This window comes from Solanum dulcamara, chromosome 1, assembly GCF_947179165.1.
Source record: "Solanum dulcamara chromosome 1, daSolDulc1.2, whole genome shotgun sequence".
Classification (NCBI taxonomy): Eukaryota; Viridiplantae; Streptophyta; class Magnoliopsida; order Solanales; family Solanaceae; genus Solanum; species Solanum dulcamara.
In genome coordinates, this window is record NC_077237.1 from 8,154,099 (window position 1) to 8,172,071 (window position 17,973).

Consider the following 17,973-nt stretch of genomic DNA (forward strand, 5'->3'; position numbering starts at 1 on the left):
TCTATTTTAACTTTAAAAAAGTGTTAATTGACACTCCACATGGCAATTTACTTCCACCTAATCATAATTGTTGAAACTTTGAAGCATCGATTTGAGTTGAGTTGACATATGAGGTGTGGGTGTTGGATTCGAAATCTTTATATTATTTTGGAGTTATAATTAAGCTTAGATATATATGGGATTTAGCTGCAAATTTGGAGAGTTTTGGGTGGTTGATGATTCGAGTTACGTTATTAGTTGTCAAAGTTTTTGTTCAGGTCGATTTGAATTTGAAAAATTAAATAAATAAATAGTTTAGGTATCACATAGTTTCTTTGTTCTTCGGTAGTTATTACTATGTGTTGCTTCCTTTGTTTTATATTTCTTTTTTGTTGTCTTTTTTTATAGGTAAAAATAAGATTTACGAATATTTTATCCCTTCAAATTTCACTTGTAAAATTATATGGAATATGTTGTTGTTGTTGATTTTGTTCTTCTAACTTAGAAAGTATTGTTCCACCTTTATTATTAAGAAGGTTTAAATGGAGAAATGAAAGGGCAATGGTCGCCATTTCTATCAGGAACAGAATGATTATCCCTGCCCGATGGGTCTACATTCATCCCTGAATGTCGTCGGGTACTGTTAACTTCCCCGTCATTCTTGTAACTATCACCTGTAATCCGCGGCGAAAAAACTTTTCCATTCTTCTAAAAATTTCCATAAAATGGGGGAGAAGAAAGGGGAAGAAGACAAAGCTTTGAAGGAAATATAAGGAAAATAAAAAACAAGATTTATTTTTTAAAATTGGTTAGCTCAATTAGCCTCAATAGATAATACGTGGGTTCATTTTTATGGATTTTCAAGTCCCTATGCGCCTATTTTCAAATAATAATTATAAATATTTGACCAATTAATTATCGAGGTGTATTTTAATATATGTGTGATAATTTATTCTAGTCCCTATACTCCTATTTTTCAAATAATTATAAATATTTAGCCAATTAATCATCAAATGTATTTTAATATACATGTGATAATTTAGGTATATAATAGGAGCATTAGATAGTTGAAATATAAAATTTGCGCATATACGATAATTTAAATTTGTTATAACCTATCTTAAAATAATTTTAGAGAAACAAAACATGACAACTATTTTTGGATGGAGTACAAGATTATATTACTTTCTGTGTTTTAATTTATGTTGCAAATCTTATTTCTCAAGAGTCTCAATTTGACTAATTTTGAAGCTAAATTGAATTAAATCAACTCAATATTTTAAAAGTAAACTTTAAATATTTATTTTTTATAAGAAAGGTACTATCACATAAAAATATATTTTTTCTTAAAATATTATTAAAATTTACATAATTTTAAAAATATCAGATAAATTAGGACACTGGACGTAAAAACCATGACAACCAGAGAAACACTAGTAGAGTAGTTGTTAAACTTTGTAACATAACCAGAAAGAAATGAAACGATTGACAAACACTAAATCAAATCAAACTGCCAACTTGTCCTTTATTTAGGCCATGTTCCCAAGAATCATCCAGCTTTTTTTATTACTGTCATTTTGCTTCTCTATACAAACTCTCCCCATTCTTAGCTTTCCAGTTTTCTGTGGGCCCTTTCCTTCATGTGCTTCCTCCTCCTCCTAAACTTCATCTCTGCAAAAACCCTACAACATTTCACAATGTTTCTCTTAAAATCTTGAAAAAAGTTTGAATTTTTGCTATAAAGAACACTTGGTTTCTTGTTTTTTTCATATTGTCTTGTCAAAAAGTTTCAATCTTTCCACAAGAAATGAACACCCTTCTTGTGTTAAAGCTTGTGTTTCTCTAAAAATCTTGAAAAAAGTTTGAATTTTTCCTGCAAAATTTTGCTTTAAAGAACACTCGGTTTCTTGTTTTGTCAAAAAGATTCAATCTTTACAAAAGAAATGAACACCCTTCTTGTGTTAAAGCTTGTATCTTTACTTGTTCTTGGGATTTCTGCATTTTTTTGTAGTGTTGAGTCTCAAGATGATGATGCTTCAGTGATGTTAGTTTTGAAAAAGAGCTTAAACCCACCTCAGGAATTGGGTTGGTTGGACCCGGATCCATGCAAATGGAACCATGTTGGTTGTTCAGATAAACGGGTCACCCGGATCCAAATTGGGCGCCAGAACATTCAAGGTACTCTCCCTCAAGAAATCTCTAAACTTACTGAACTTGAACGTTTAGAGCTTCAAGGGAACAATATTTCTGGTCCTTTGCCTAGTTTGAGTGGTTTGAGTTCATTGCAAGTGTTACTGCTTAGTGAAAATCAGTTTAGTTCAATTCCTGCTGATTTCTTTACTGATATGTCTTCATTACTATCTGTTGATATTGATAAGAACCCTTTTGTTGGCTGGGAGATCCCTGAGAGCCTTAGAAATGCTTCTTCACTTAAAAACTTTTCAGCAAATTCAGCAAATGTAGTTGGGAGAATTCCTAGCTTTTTCAGTCCTGATGAGTTTCCTGGATTGGTAAATTTACATTTGGCTGGGAATAACTTGGAGGGTGAGTTTCCCTCCAGTTTTTCTGGCTTGCTGCTTGAGTCTTTATGGCTAAATGGACAGAAGCTTACTGGAGGAATTGATGTTCTAACAAACATGACATTCCTGAAGGAGGTTTGGTTGCATTCCAATAACTTTTCGGGGCCGTTGCCAGACTTTTCAGGATTAAAGGCTTTGGAGACATTGAGTCTTAGAGATAATGTCTTTACAGGTCCTGTGCCAAGTTCTTTGGTGAATCTTGAGTCTTTGAAGTTTGTTAATTTGACGAATAATTTGTTTCAAGGACCAATGCCGAATTTCAAAGGTTCTGTTGTTGTTGATTCGGCAGAAGGTATAAACAGCTTTTGTTTGCCACAACCAGATGATTGTGATCCTAGAGTAAATACACTGCTTTCAATTGCAAAAGCGATGGATTATCCAATGAATTTTGCGAAGAACTGGAAGGGTAATGATCCCTGTGCTGATTGGTTTGGTCTTACTTGCAGCAATGGTAACATTACAGTCATAAATTTCCAGAAAATGGGGCTTTCAGGAACAATTTCTCCTGAGTTTGCTTCACTGAAGTCATTACAAAAAATAGTTCTTGCAGATAATAAATTGACTGGTACAATTCCAGAGGAGCTGACCACATTGACAGGCCTTGCAGAGTTAGATGTGTCAAACAATCAATTTTATGGAAAGGTACCTGCTTTTAGGAAAAATATGATTCTGAAAACTAGTGGTAACCCTGATATTGGAAAGGATAAGAGTGATGCACCTTCCCAAGGCAGTACTCCAGGTGGTTCAACAGGCTCTGGTTCTGACGATGGAAATGCCCAAGCAGCTCGTAAAAAGTCCAATCGCTGGGTTGGAATTGTTGTGTTTTCTGTAATTGGGGGTGTATTTATGCTTTGTTTGATTGGAGTGGCAGCTTTCTGCCTCTACAAAAGCAAACAAAAGCGTTTTAGCCGAGTGCAAAGTCCTAATGCTGTGGTGTTGCATCCACGCCATTCTGGTTCTGACAATGATAGTGTGAAAATCACCGTTGCAGGATCCAGTGTCAGTATTGGTGCAGCTAGTGAAACTCATACTGTTTCTGCTAGTGAAGCCGGTGATGTTCAAATGGTTGAAGCAGGGAATATGGTGATTTCCATTCAAGTACTGAAGAATGTGACCAACAATTTTAGTGAAGACAACATACTAGGCCGGGGAGGCTTTGGCACTGTCTACAAAGGGGAGTTACATGATGGGACGAAGATTGCAGTCAAAAGAATGGAAAATGGAATCATCACTGGGAAGGGACTCACTGAATTCAAATCTGAGATTGCTGTTTTGACTAAGGTCAGGCATAGGCATCTTGTTGGACTACTCGGGTACTGTCTTGATGGGAATGAGAAACTTCTAGTCTATGAATACATGCCTCAAGGAACATTAAGCAGTCATCTCTTCAACTGGGCAGAGGAAGGGCTTAAACCCCTGGAATGGACAAAAAGATTGACCATTGCATTAGATGTTGCTAGGGGTGTAGAGTACCTCCATAGTTTAGCCCACCAGAGTTTCATTCACAGGGATCTGAAGCCCTCAAATATTCTTCTAGGGGATGATATGAGGGCTAAAGTTGCAGATTTTGGCCTTGTCAGACTTGCTCCGGAAGGGAAAGGTTCTATAGAGACAAGGATTGCTGGGACATTTGGATATCTGGCACCGGAATATGCAGGTATGCTTTTTTGCTTACTTATATGTGTCTTCTGATTCTAAATTTCTGATATAGTATTTGTATGCAGTTTGTGCCTAGATAAACATGGTTTTAAGTCCAACCTCTAAAGTATGAATTGTGTCAACCTTAGGGGTTAGATCTCGGGATGCTTCTGGAGAATTAGCAGTCATAATCCAAGAAACTTAGCCTGTTTTACATTAATCAGCTTTCGTCCTATAATAGGTCCATATCTGTTGTATATATTAATGTTTGTTTTTCTTTTCTCAGTCAATTCTACTTGTGCTCATGGTTAAAACATGTCATTCATACAGTGTCATATATCAAAAATCCTTGATTCTGTCAACCCCTTTAGTGCTATGATTACTTAGTTTCTAAAAGTGGATACCCATCCTACGGGAAACACTTTTTCCTGATGCTTTGGTTAATGCCACCGTTTTCTACTTTGGCCTAATCTCACACTTTAAACATGTTATTATTCCTATGACAGAAGATCCTCTTGTTTTCTTTTCCCCTTAGTGGAATTCAAGGATCTTCAAATATAGTCAGCCAAATTCGTTTCTTGCATCTCGCATTCCTAATCGTGATATGTGCATAGAAGTTCTTGGAATGTAGATACATCAATCTCTAAACTTGTATTTTATTGATTCGTTTGCCAGTAACTGGGAGAGTGACAACCAAGGTGGACGTGTTCAGTTTCGGTGTGATTTTGATGGAGCTTATCACGGGAAGAAAGGCTCTTGATGAAAGCCAGCCAGAGGAGAGCATGCATCTTGTAACATGGTTCCGAAGAATGCATCTGAATAAGGATACATTCAAAAAGTCAATTGACCCAGCGATTGACCAGAGCGAGGAAACACTCGCCAGCGTCAGCACTGTAGCTGAGCTAGCTGGGCACTGCTCTGCAAGGGAGCCATATCAAAGGCCTGACATGGGCCATGCTGTCAATGTTCTTTCATCTCTTGTGGAGCTCTGGAAACCATCCGATGAGTGTTCAGAGGACATATACGGCATTGATCTCGATATGTCACTGCCCCAAGCGCTTAAGAAGTGGCAGGCTTATGAAGGTACAAGCCACATGGATTCGTCCTCTTCTTCTTACCTTCCAAGCTTGGATAACACTCAAACTAGCATACCTACTCGCCCCTACGGATTTGCCGAGTCATTTACATCTTCTGATGGTAGGTGAGAAGTTGACACTGTTTTTCTAGGTTTGGCTGTTCATTCTATCTGTTTTCTTCCTCGTCGCGAGTCACACAACATTTTTTTTTTTTGCTTTTAACTCTGATGCTTTTACCTTAACTCATTGTTAGTTTTGGAACTGTGGTGGATAGGGATTCTTTTTTAGATTTTTGTTGTCTTTCGTCTCTTATTGTATGATGAATCTCTCTCACTCTCCATGTGAATACATTGTGGTTTGGTTGGAAATGAAAGGGATGTCATCAATTACCAGTAGACCATGGTACTTTTGTATTCTTGAATTGTTTTTTGTTAGAAAAATAGTAGGTGCAAGCTGTATTGAAATGTAAAGTGGCTTTGAAGTGTGCAAATCATAAAGTTAGCTTTTGCTTATGAAGGTTTATGCTTTTTCAAGCAAACTGTAAAATTTATGTTATCATTACAGATCAACTGCAGACTTGCCTGTGTCATTACAAATAGATATAAAATTTAGTACAACAATATCATACTGTTTTCGATACACCCTGATTCAAGGAAAGAACAGTCCAAAAAAAAAGAATAGCCTAATGGCAAAATCTTTAGAGATATTTTAGGGTGCATCTAATATTCAGTCATGTCAAACAAGCAAATTTCACAAGTAACCAAATGTCTGAGCTCCACTAAAGGAAGTTGTCTTTATTCTTTATCATATGATATAAGAAATACAAGTCTCAATTTTCTTTCTTCATAAAAAAAAATGAGAATGTGGTCGTTGATTCGATCTAGAGGTTAATGAAGTGAGTGAAAAACACATAAGACTAGGGTTTAAATTTCATTAAAGCCAAATTGCACTAGTTTTTTTTCTTCATCGAGCTAAGGTTAACGGACTGAGTTATTTGGTGCAAGATGGCAAGTATAGTAGGTATTAGGATGAAATAATTGAGGTACGTGCAAATTGATCAAGATACTATCTTTATTAAGAAACGAAAAGAATGTGGTATTGGACTGCAAACAGTAACAACATATCCAGTGAAATTTCACAAGTAAGGTCTGGAGAGGGTAGGATGTACACCGACCTTACCACTACTTCATGAAGATAGAGAGACAAATGTGGTATTGGACTGATGAAAATGAAAGTCTTAGCTTTTCAAGATCATACATATGTCTAAAGCAGACATTAATTAAAGGGATATTTCTCATATCCAGAATCACATCCACAAAATAGCAGCTAGGTTTTGTATATAAGATAAGCAGAAAGTCATTTCATCACCAAAATGAGTGATACACACAAAAAAGAGAAAAAAAATGGAATATTGTAAACTTTTTCCTCCAATTTGTAGAGGATAAAAAACAAAGAGCATGTTCTACTGTCATCATCCATAATGTGAGATTTTTTTTATTTTTTTAGTTGTGAAAAAATAGCTGGTCACATGTACAAAATTTGTGTGATTTTCTCCACCTTAGTTTATTCAAAGGAGATTTAAAAATTGTGGACCAACAACTAGAGTCTTCACATGGAGCTTTTGTTCATTGATTCCTTATCTGTCTCAATCATTGAAGATATTATCTAAAACTAATAGCTTACGAAGATTTTGGGTTTCAAAATTAAAAAAATATATATATATCTTGAATGGTTATAATTTATTTGTCTCATAATTTTTGGTACGTTTCACTTTTCGAAAGTCAAACTATTTGAATTTGATCGTTCTTTCTATTTAAGTTTGCGTCTTCTTTCATCAAAGACGAGCTAATTTTCTCGCTAGACCCCTTTCCTTACCGTCAAGTGCCTGAATGCCCCTCCCCTTATCGTCTTCTTACCATCAAGTGGATTTACCAATGTTTTAAGATGTATTATTGAACCATATTGATATACGAAGAATTGCATCTTATAGTACTTTCTATGTAATTTTAATATTTATATGTTAGTTTAATATAATTTTAACCTTAAAGATTGACCAAACTGACTCCCAAAAAATGAAATATGACAACTATTATGAGATACGGGGAGGATTTAGGCGTTTAGCCACACTTTTGGGGGGGGGGGGGGGGAATGTTGTAGCAAAAGTTACTTTTATGTTATGTGAAAGAAAGGGAAAAAAGTAATTTATAACACATTTTTTGGATCAAATATACCTTTAATAAGAAGTTTATATTTCCGAAACTATTCAAAAAGTATGTTCAAAAACTTACCTATGTATTGTCTACAACACATTTAATTCCAAATCTCAAGAACTTGTTCTTTATCTTTTATACTAATTTTTTTTTATATAATTTATTTACATATAATTGAAAAACTCAATTAAAGTTGTATTATTTACTTTTTTTAATTGATATATATAGAGAACACGTAATCATACACATATTATACATGAATTATACTATACATTATATATTTATTGATTGTTTTTAGTTTAATCAATTGAATGAACTAACATTTTACTTTATTGGTTGTTTTACCTTGACATTATTGTATTAGAGTGAATTTATCTAAGTGCAACCCTAAATCTTGTCGGTTACGAAAACAATAAAGGTGTTTGGTTAAACTTATAAATTGATCGAACAGACTTATAAGTAGTGTTTTAGGATTATTTTCATATCAGATATGAACCATTTTTCATTTATGATTATTATTATTATTATTATTATTATTATTATTATTATTATTATTATTATTATTATTATTATTATTATTATTATTATTATTATTATTATTATTATTATTATTATTATCTTTCAAATACTTGTTTCTGGAAATATTTTCACATATTTTGATCATAATTAAATGATTTTGCGTCAAGTTAATTAGCAAGAGCAAAGAAGACTTTGAAATTCAAAAAACAAACTAAAGTAGAAAGAAATATCCGCAGTGCCAACTTCTTTAAGATACTATTTCATTTTAATTTTTTCCCTTATAAACCATATTAATTAATTGAAGGAGATTTATTTTAGGATTTTTGGGTAAGAGTAGGGAAAAAAAGGTAGTAATATTTAGGCAAATATTTAACCGTACCCGATGAATACATCTTATTTTAATAGTTAAAAATAAAATGAGAATACATATTATTTAACTATGATCTACTAATAAATGTGCAAATAAAAAAATATGTGCGGGTTATAAGGTTTTACTGTGTATATAACGATAATCAATTGCGGAGTTACAATAAAAATTTGAACGAGCTCAACATTTTTTGCTTAAATTTTATATTTATATAAAAAAAATATTAATTAAATATGTATAAATATTTAATTATAAATTTAGTTATCAATTTAAATACAATTTCAAACTACTGTAATAACTTTAAGTCGTGATTTCATTTCTTCTGAATAGTTTATTTAACTTTAATTATTACCATTATTAGAGAGTTAAAATTGTTCACATCCAACCTGTCCAATTAGATAGTAGACGATAGCTGTTATACTAATTTCATTGTACAATTTTTCGCCCTTAATTAAAGGTCCTATATTTCATTATTTGATTATTTTTTTTGTATTGAGAATTTATTCTCATAAATGAATTTTATAATGTATGAATTTAAATTTAATTGAGTTTCAATATGAATATAAAAAACTAACGAAAAATCTAAAATAAAATTAAAAAAAAAACAATTCATTCAAAAAGAAATAAATTATCTTCATGTCATTTTTGATCTTATAATTCTTATATCAGAATTTTAATTATATTTAACTTCATGCTTATGTTGTAAGCTAATCCAATGTACTAAATAACATAAACTTCCTGAATAATGCATAAATTAATGATATTGTTGCACAAATAAAAGATGCATCATACCTTACTTTTTAAAAAATTAGTGTGCTGCCTTTTTGCAAAAAAAAAAAGTGTTCATAAAAAATTATATATATATATATATATATATATATAATTATGAAAATATTTGTATATAATTTATCGATTCGGTTCAATTATTTCATCAGTTTTTTGGAATAAAATTAAAATCAAACTAAATAAAAATCAGTCTATTTGATCAGTTTGGTTTAATTTTTTGATTTGAACCGATTTTTACTCAAACCGTGAATGCCCCTAAATTTGACTATATAGTATATTTGTCTAAATATATTTAGCATTCAATTATTTATTTATTTATTTTTAAAAAAATTGTGGGGTAGGGCAAGGGGAAACGGGGAGGAAAATAGAAAATGGAGAATCGAAACCCATTAATAATGTGAAACTTCAAATAGTCAATCAATTGAGCTATTAAAATTTTTCTTCTTCATGAATTAATTGAAATATATGTTTTTTTTTTTTGTTTTTTTACTTGTGAAGTTCGCAATTAAATGTATTATTAATTATTAAACTATTTAATTAGCTAGATGTTATGTTAGGTTTGTACTGCTACTACATATTTGAGGTGATATTGTTCCACAAATAATATCACGCATTTGTTTAGTTATACATTTACACTATATAACAAAGATCAAAATCAAAATCTAATTAAATAAAGGGATATGTTATTATCTGTTTTAATTGAATTTCATAAATGCCTCTTTCTTTCCGTACTATTCTACCATGATTTTTTCGCTTGGGTCTTTCGAAAACAGCCGCCCTACCTTTCAAGGTAGGGGTTAGGTCTGCTTATACTCTATCCTCCCTAGACCCCATATGGTGTGATTACACTGAGTTTGTTGTTTGTTGTTGTTAGATTGATTTCATAAAATAATGTCTATACATTATATTATGAAAAAAATATTTAAATACACAACTTATTTTACTATATTCTCTAAAATTTCTTACCATTTGAAAAAATTATAAAAATCTCTACTCTCTCCTATTCTTAGATACATCACTTTACGCGATGTAACGGTTGGATACATTACTTTACTTGATGTGTCAAAACGTTGGATACATCATTTTACGTAATGTATCGGTCGGATACATCACGTTATGCGATTTAACAATCGAATACATCACTTTTCGTGATGTATCAGGACGTCAGATACATCACTTTACGCAATGTATTAGTTGGATACATCATTTTGCGCGATGTATTGATCGAAGATGTTTTGAGATATATTCGGATTCCACCAAATTTAAAAAAAAATTGTAATTTGAAAAAAAATAGAAATAAAATGTAATTAGCTCTTTAACACTATGAATCCTTCTTTATATTATTGCATCGAAGAGTATCATATATAGAATTTAATTTATTTGTGTCTTCAACATTAATTGTTTCAAACAAGTAGGACTAATGACCTGTCAGACCAATCTATCAAAATCTTCTTATTTTAGAAAATCTTCTTTTTGAAAGTAGCCATTTTTATTTGGCTAATCAATCTGAAAAATAGTTATGCTAATACTGGAATAATAATTTATGTTTGGATAATAAATGTGTCCTGTAACTTGGTTTTTCCGGGTATTTATGCTCTTCAAATTTGGATGAGCATAAGTAGAGATTTAAACTTATATAAAGTTGAATAAGTAGACACACACGTCCTACTTGATGTAGGATGCATGTGTTTACTTGTTTAACTCTATATAAGTTTAAGTATATATTTGTACATATATACCCAAAATCGGAGACTATATATGCTAGTTAAAACTAAATTACACAACATATTTATGTATTATGCTAAATAAAAAGTCGCTAATAGAAAGAAAAAATGAATTAATTAATGTCCCGTCTTTATTTGATTATTTTTTTTAATAAAAGAAGGTCCAGCCTTTGACAGGTCAGCCACGACCCACCGACTTGTATTGACTAACGACTTGGTCATCGGGTCAAACCGTTTTGCCGTCTTTATACAATTTTTTCCTATATTATTAAAAATATATATAATATTCAAAAGAAAAATAAAAACAATTTCTAAAAATGTTAGCTGTGAACGTAAATATGTATAATTTTCTTCTTCACATATTCAACGTTCAACGTTCAAATAACAAATCTTCTTCTTATCAATTTTGACTCTTTCTTTTACCAATAAATAAATAAATTCTCTTTTCCCATATATATATATATATACACATACCCCTTCATAAGAAGTGGTAAAAAAAACACATCAAAAAATTGTACAAAAAAATACTTCCAAATCTCTCAAATATCTTTTTTTTTGTTCATATTATTTGTTAAAAGTTTATAGTCACTATGATTTTTTCTTGGAGCCGTAAAAAGAAGCTTTCAAAATTGAATTCTTGTAAAGAACTTACAATTCCATCTCATTTTCTTTGTCCAATTTCTCTTGATTTAATGAAAGATCCAGTGACATTATGTACTGGAATTTCATACGATCGTGAAAACATCGAAAAATGGATCGAGGCACGGAATTCAACGTGCCCCGTGACGAATCAACCCTTGAGAAATTTCGATATCATACCGAACCATGCCATAAGGAAAATGATTCAAGATTGGTGTGTGGATAATAAAAATTATGGCATTGAAAGAGTTCCAACTCCAAGAATTCCAATAGATTCGTCTGAAGTAACGGAGATTTACTCGAGGCTAATGATTGAATCTCAACGAGGAAACGAGAAAAAATGTAAGGAGTTAGTAGGACGAGTCAGGATTTTGGCTAAGGAGAGTGAAAGAAACAAGAAATGCATAGTGGAATGTGGGGCAGGTTCTGTTTTTGCAACATGTTTCGAGATTTTCTCGAATGTTAGCGTGGGAATATTACAGGAGGAACTATTGAAGGATTTGTTATCTGGGATGACATGGATGTTTCCGATTGGTGAAGAGGGGATATCGAAACTCGGGTTATCGACGTCTTTACGTTGCATGTCACGGTTCATGAAAGGTGAAGATTTATCAGCAAGAAAAAATGCAGTTATAGTCATGAAAGAATTGCTCTTTTATGACCAAAGTTGCACAAATGTCCTAATAGAAATCCAAGATTTGACTGAATCGTTGTACCAAATGGTGAAAGTACCGATTTGCCCTTTGGCTACGAAAGCTTCGTTAATGGTAATTTACTCTATTATTTCATATACATCAAGTGAAAATAACAACAAAATTGTGGCTAAATTTGTCAACATGGGGTTAGTTTCTTTGATTCTTGAAATGCTTGTGGATTGTGAAAAGAGTATAACAGAGAAGGCATTGGCTGTTTTGGACATTATTTGCAATTTCCAAGAAGGGAAACAAAAGGCTTATGAACATGGATTGACTATGGCAATACTAGCCAAAAAAATCATAAGAGTTACAGAAATGGCCACTGAATGTTCAATTTCAATTTTGTGGAAGCTTTGCAAAGGTGGAAATGAGAATTCAATAATTGACGCATTTGAATTAGGTGTATTTCAGAAACTATTGGTGGTTTTACAAGTGGGATGTGGTGAAAAAACAAAGGAAAAAGCTACTGAATTGTTGAAATTGATGAATCTTTACAAAGATAGAGTGGATTGTTTTGATGGATTAACTTTCAAGTATCTCAAGAAGTCATATTGAATTGAAATTTAAGTTGTTCGTACTCTTTAAAAATATTGTAGTGGTGTAAGATCATGTTTGTTACTTTTGAAAGATCCGCCGCACTATGATATTAGTGATACTTTTGAAGAATTTGAGCAACATAGATTGAAACACAATTTTTGTAGTACTTAGGAATTAATATGTATAGATATACAAAAAAAAGGGTTAAATGACTCCTTATATATTTGCTTTTACCCTTTTTTTTTTTTGGCCAAATGACTCCTTATATTTGATTGAAATTTTTGAAAAAAAATGAATAATTTTCATAGTCAAATGACTTCTTATATTTGCTTTTACCCATTTTTTTCATAATTCAAACTTGTTTAAGAAATAAAGAGTAGAGGGTGACTAGGGGTGCGTTTAATGTAGAAAAAATATTTTTCATATTCGTCTGATTGTATAACCTTACTACTATCTTTGATATTGTTTCGCCATTAATGGGTGAATATTTTGGTTAGGTAGATCGTCATTGTGAATTGGGAAATTTTTGAAATTTTAAAAATTGTATGCCAGGTCTAAAATAATTAAATAGGCACAGTTTTTGAACTGTAATTTGCCTTTTTGCCTACTTCTAAGTCCTAACAAGTCTAAAAGTTTCAAAAAAAACAACAACGATGATTTAGGTGCAATAGTAACGTCATGAGTCCTTTTCAAATAATGGTAACAATATAATAATGAGTTAATTAATGAATGTCTTAATAGTTAGGTCTACTAAATGATACAAGTAATTATAGATACCTATATTTAATTTGAAAGATTTTTTCTATTTATTGTTTTTTCAAGTTACAAACAAAATGATGATGTATACTTCATTATATAATATTGTCTTCGACATTTCTTTAATACATTGTCTTTACGTATCAATTTATATTGCTTTGTAAAAAAGTGGAATCAATCAAGATTGTCTCGAATTTAACATATGCTATCATCGGAGAGACTCTACTGTTTAGCTTACCAATGGTGGAATGGGGAAGCAAAGCTATGAATACAGTTAATAGTGAAGCAATAATGTGGAATATTTGCCATCTACAGGGAAGTATGAAAACACGTCAACTTACTTTCGATTTTTTTTTTCAAGAGGAATGAAATCAAATACCCTCAAACGTTTTTTCTATTAAAGTTTAGTGAAATGGAATAATTTGGGCCCCACAATTTTTGAATATTAATAGGAAACTTATAATAAATATACATAATTCATTATAATAGGTTAAATTACATTAAAGAGATAAAAACATCATTACCCAATTAGTATAAAAACATTTTTTCCAAAAATATATTCAAAGAAAATAAAACTCTAATCTAAAAATGTTAGGTGTGAACATACGTACTTATTTTTCTTCTTCAAATATTCAATGGTCAATTTCAAATACTACAACTTACCTATTACAAGTAGGGTTAGGGTGTACGCATAGTTTACCCCTTATCTGTTATGGGGTAGATGTTGTTTTGGATGGATTCTCAGGTCAAGAAATATAAGAATAAAAGATATAATGCAGATATTGAAGAAAGAAAAATCCCGATAATACAAATATTAAAGATAATCAAAGTAAAAAGAAATAACAATATATATAGTAAATAAAATCGAAGCATAAGATAATGCTAGCATACTAGTAATAATACTAATAAGGGAACACATAGATGCTCCAGACTAAAACCTAACCCTACTATTTGAAGATTTTATAAACAACCAAAGCTATGAGATTCCTCGGTTTGCATCTATAATGAATACGTCCTTGAGAAATTTGATCTTATGGGGCTGCCAACTGAACCCTTTTGGTAATGTAAACTGGAGTAGTCTCGTTTCTCTTATGATTAACAACAACAACAACCCAGTGGAATCCCACAACGTGGGTTTTTCTTATGATTAAGCATCTGAATAATTTTATGGAAGGAGCACTGGAAAAGGTATTATCTGGTTTGCCCTAACTTGGAGTTTTTGGAACAAGCAGCATGCAGAACAATTGGCATTTGGAAATCAACTCTGCGAAGCTAAGAAAATTGATCATACAAGATAACTACCTTCAGAATTATGACTTTTGTATTGAAATAATAGCCTCCTATATTCACTCTTTGCATGTTTTGAATTTCTGGTATAAGTTATGCTTGCAGCAGAGAAATGTGATTTCACTTGTAACTGTAGTTCTTGATTTAAATTTAAAACAACTTACTTGTAAATTTCTCTGCCCTAACTCTTCAGAAAAAGGTAAGAATTGAACCGGTTCAATCCTCAAGTAAAGAGAAGATTGAGAAGGTTAGATCTTTGACAAAAGTGTAGGAGATAAAACTCTAACGTGTAAGCAAAATGAGTGTTTCTATGTAGGAGGACTCCTATTCACAATGTGAAACATAACTAGCCTAATTTCTATAAAGTGGTCAACCTAGTGGCAATGAAGTGGCTGAGAGTCATGAGGTCTCAAGTTCAAATCACAGCGGAGACAAAAACACTAGGTGATTCATCCCATTTGTCCTAGCCGTGGTGGACCGAGTTACCTGATATTTATTATTGGTAGGAGGTGGTAAGTATCACCTGAAATTAGTCGTGGTGTGCGGAAGCTGACCCTGACACCATAATTACTTGATGAGCTTTACAACAATAGCTTCTAACTTGTGGCTTGCTCCCTAATTCATTGTTCCCATAAGAAATAAAAAAGAGAAAACTGAGGAGTGAAAGCTTGCAGAAATCGTCTCTTTACCTTCAAGGTCCGATAAGGTCTGCGTATACTCCGCCCTTCCTAGACCCCCACTTTGCGAGATTACAATCTGTATGTTGTTGTTATATGTAAGAAAACTTGCTCTAAATGTTTTGTTATTACTATTCATATCGTTGAGTTAATCAACGTTCTTAAACTATGGAAATTTAAGGCTGAAAATCATTTTGCGAGAATAGTATGTCAAGATTCATTTGAGGAGTAAGCTAAGTTGTACATGTTCTTAAAAAAACTACTCTGTATATTGCAATTTTTGTACGAAAGATTATTAATTAAGTTGTTCATTTTGGAACAAGTGTAAGAGATTAAGGATTTAACTTACATAAATCAGTAGCGTATAAGAACGTTTACACTATTATAAAACATGAAGCTATTGAGAAACTCCATTAATGGGAGTAAGGAAAAAGAGACGAGAGGAGATAGAGTGAAGAGAGGAATTGGGAGAATGAGAAAACTACTTCACTCATTCATTATGAGAATTAGGCACTGTACATGTGAGCTATATACAAGATATTTTTCGCTACTAAGAATGACAGTTGTCATTCTCTAACTACCAGGGAATCCTATGCTATCTAACTCTCCAACCGACTTAACTAATTGGTTGATTTAACTTGTACAATTAATTAATTAAATACCCTCAACACTCTCACTCAAGCTGAGAATTGAAAAAGATATTTTTCATTCCAAGCTTGTCAATAAGCACTTCATGTTGAGATTTGCACAATCTTTTTGACAGTAGATCTGCTTGTTGTTCTTTGGTTCCTATATGTTGTGTCTGGATGAGCCCATCAATGATCTTCTCTCTTACAAAATGACAATTTATGTCAAAGTGCTTAGTTCTCTCATGAAAGATGGGGGTTTGCTGCTATTTAGATGGCAGCTTTGCTGTCACAGAATAATTTAACAGGCATCTTTACTTCTACTCCCAATTCTTTAAACAACCCTTTTAGCCAAACTATTTCAGCAACGGTAGTGGCCATACTTCTGAACTCTGCTTCTGCAGAACTCCTTGATACTATACTTTGCTTCTTTGATTTCCAGGACAGTACTGCATTCCCAAACTTCACTATATACCCAGTTACTAATCTTCTGGTCTCCACACAACCCCCTAATCAGAGACACAAAATGCCACCAGTTCTGAACCTATTGTGTTAGGCATAAACAGCTCAAGATCTGCTGTTCCTTTGATATATCTTACTACCCTAAGTGCAACTTTCATGTGGGACTGTTTTGGTGAGTGCATGTATGGACTAAGTACTTGAACTACAAAGGCAATGTCAGGCCTAGTCATAGTTAGGTATAACAATCTTTATATTAGTCTTTGGTATCTCCCATAATCATCAAGTGGTTTGTCTTCTGTATTTGGATCTCTGTGTGTGCATTCATCAAACACAGTAGATGTTAGCTTGTGGTTAAACTCCAAAGGAGTAGATGTAGGCTTGCATCCTTCTAATCCCAATTCAGACACAAATCCAAGTGCATACTTCTTTTGATTCATAAGAATACTATCAGTAATTCTGAAATATTCAATTCCAAGAAAGTTCTTCAACACACCCAAGTCTTTCATTTTGAACCTCTGTTGCAAGTCCTTCCTAACTTGCTGTATGAGACTCAGGTTACTTTCAGTGATCAAAATATCATCAACATAAACTAGGATAATAAGGAACTCACTTCCTATTTTCTTTGTAAACAATGAGTAATCATAATGAGATTGCAAAAACCCCATATCAGTCAATGCCTCGGTAAGTTTCAAGTTCCAATGTCTTGGTTCTTGCTTTAGTCCATACAAGGACTTATGAAGTTTGCAAACCATGTGTTTTTCCTCCTGGTTTGCAAAACCCTCAGGAATCTGCATATAGACCTCTTGAAGTAGATCACTTTGAAGGAAAGCATTATAAACATCCATCTGAAACAAAAAACAACCATAAGAAGTAGCTAGAGCTACCACTAATCTCACAGTAGCCATCTTATAAACTGGCGAGAAGGTCTTAGTATAGTCTAAGCCTTCTTGTTAGCTGTACCCCTTGGCTACCAGTTTGGCTTTATATCTTTCAACTTCCCCTGAGGCTTTATACTTCACCTTGAACACCCATTTCCTTATCAGGAGGCAAAGAAACAATGGACCAGGTGCAATTATCCTCAAGGGCAGTAATCTCAGTCTTCATGGCATCAACCCAATGAGGATCCTGACAAGCCTCTTTGTAAGAATGTTGCTCAACAATGACAGAATATGCAGCAAGAGAGGCTCTATAGGAAGGAGATAATCTGGAATAGGACAGATATTGGGATATGAGATACAAACAAGCAGCTTTGGTACTAGGAGTAATGTAGTCATCAAGCTACACAGGAGGTTTAGAGGATCTAGTGGACCTTCTAGAAGGGACAACAAAAGTGGAAGGGGTAATGACTAAGTCAGACTCAACAAATAGTAGACTCAGAAGAAGGAAAAAGGGCTACAACATCAGAAACAGCTGGAG

General features: G+C 32.7%; 2 protein-coding genes across 2 annotated transcripts; both read left to right on the forward strand.

Moving 5' to 3' along the window:
• The first annotated feature begins 1,422 nt into the window (after nt 1–1,422).
• LOC129900677 (receptor protein kinase TMK1) lies at nt 1,423–5,742 on the forward strand. Its single transcript, XM_055975693.1, has 2 exons — nt 1,423–4,215; nt 4,872–5,742. Exons 1-2 carry the CDS (start codon nt 1,923–1,925, stop codon nt 5,399–5,401), a joined length of 2,823 nt encoding a protein of 940 aa, XP_055831668.1. The 5' UTR covers nt 1,423–1,922; the 3' UTR covers nt 5,402–5,742.
• A 5,660-nt stretch (nt 5,743–11,402) lies between these two features.
• LOC129886741 (U-box domain-containing protein 21-like) lies at nt 11,403–12,952 on the forward strand. The gene has a single exon (XM_055961570.1). It carries the CDS (start codon nt 11,469–11,471, stop codon nt 12,765–12,767), a length of 1,299 nt encoding a protein of 432 aa, XP_055817545.1. The 5' UTR covers nt 11,403–11,468; the 3' UTR covers nt 12,768–12,952.
• Nucleotides 12,953–17,973: the final 5,021 nt, after the last annotated feature.

Excerpts from the sequence above, each read along its gene's own strand:
- LOC129900677 (XM_055975693.1), top strand. The coding sequence starts at position 1,923 with ATGAACACCCTTCTTGTGTTAAAGCTTGTATCTTTACTTGTTCTTGGG. Across the intron at positions 4,216-4,871 it reads TCTGGCACCGGAATATGCAG|TAACTGGGAGAGTGACAACC; the intron begins GTATGCTTTTTT and ends TTCGTTTGCCAG.
- LOC129886741 (XM_055961570.1), top strand. The coding sequence starts at position 11,469 with ATGATTTTTTCTTGGAGCCGTAAAAAGAAGCTTTCAAAATTGAATTCT.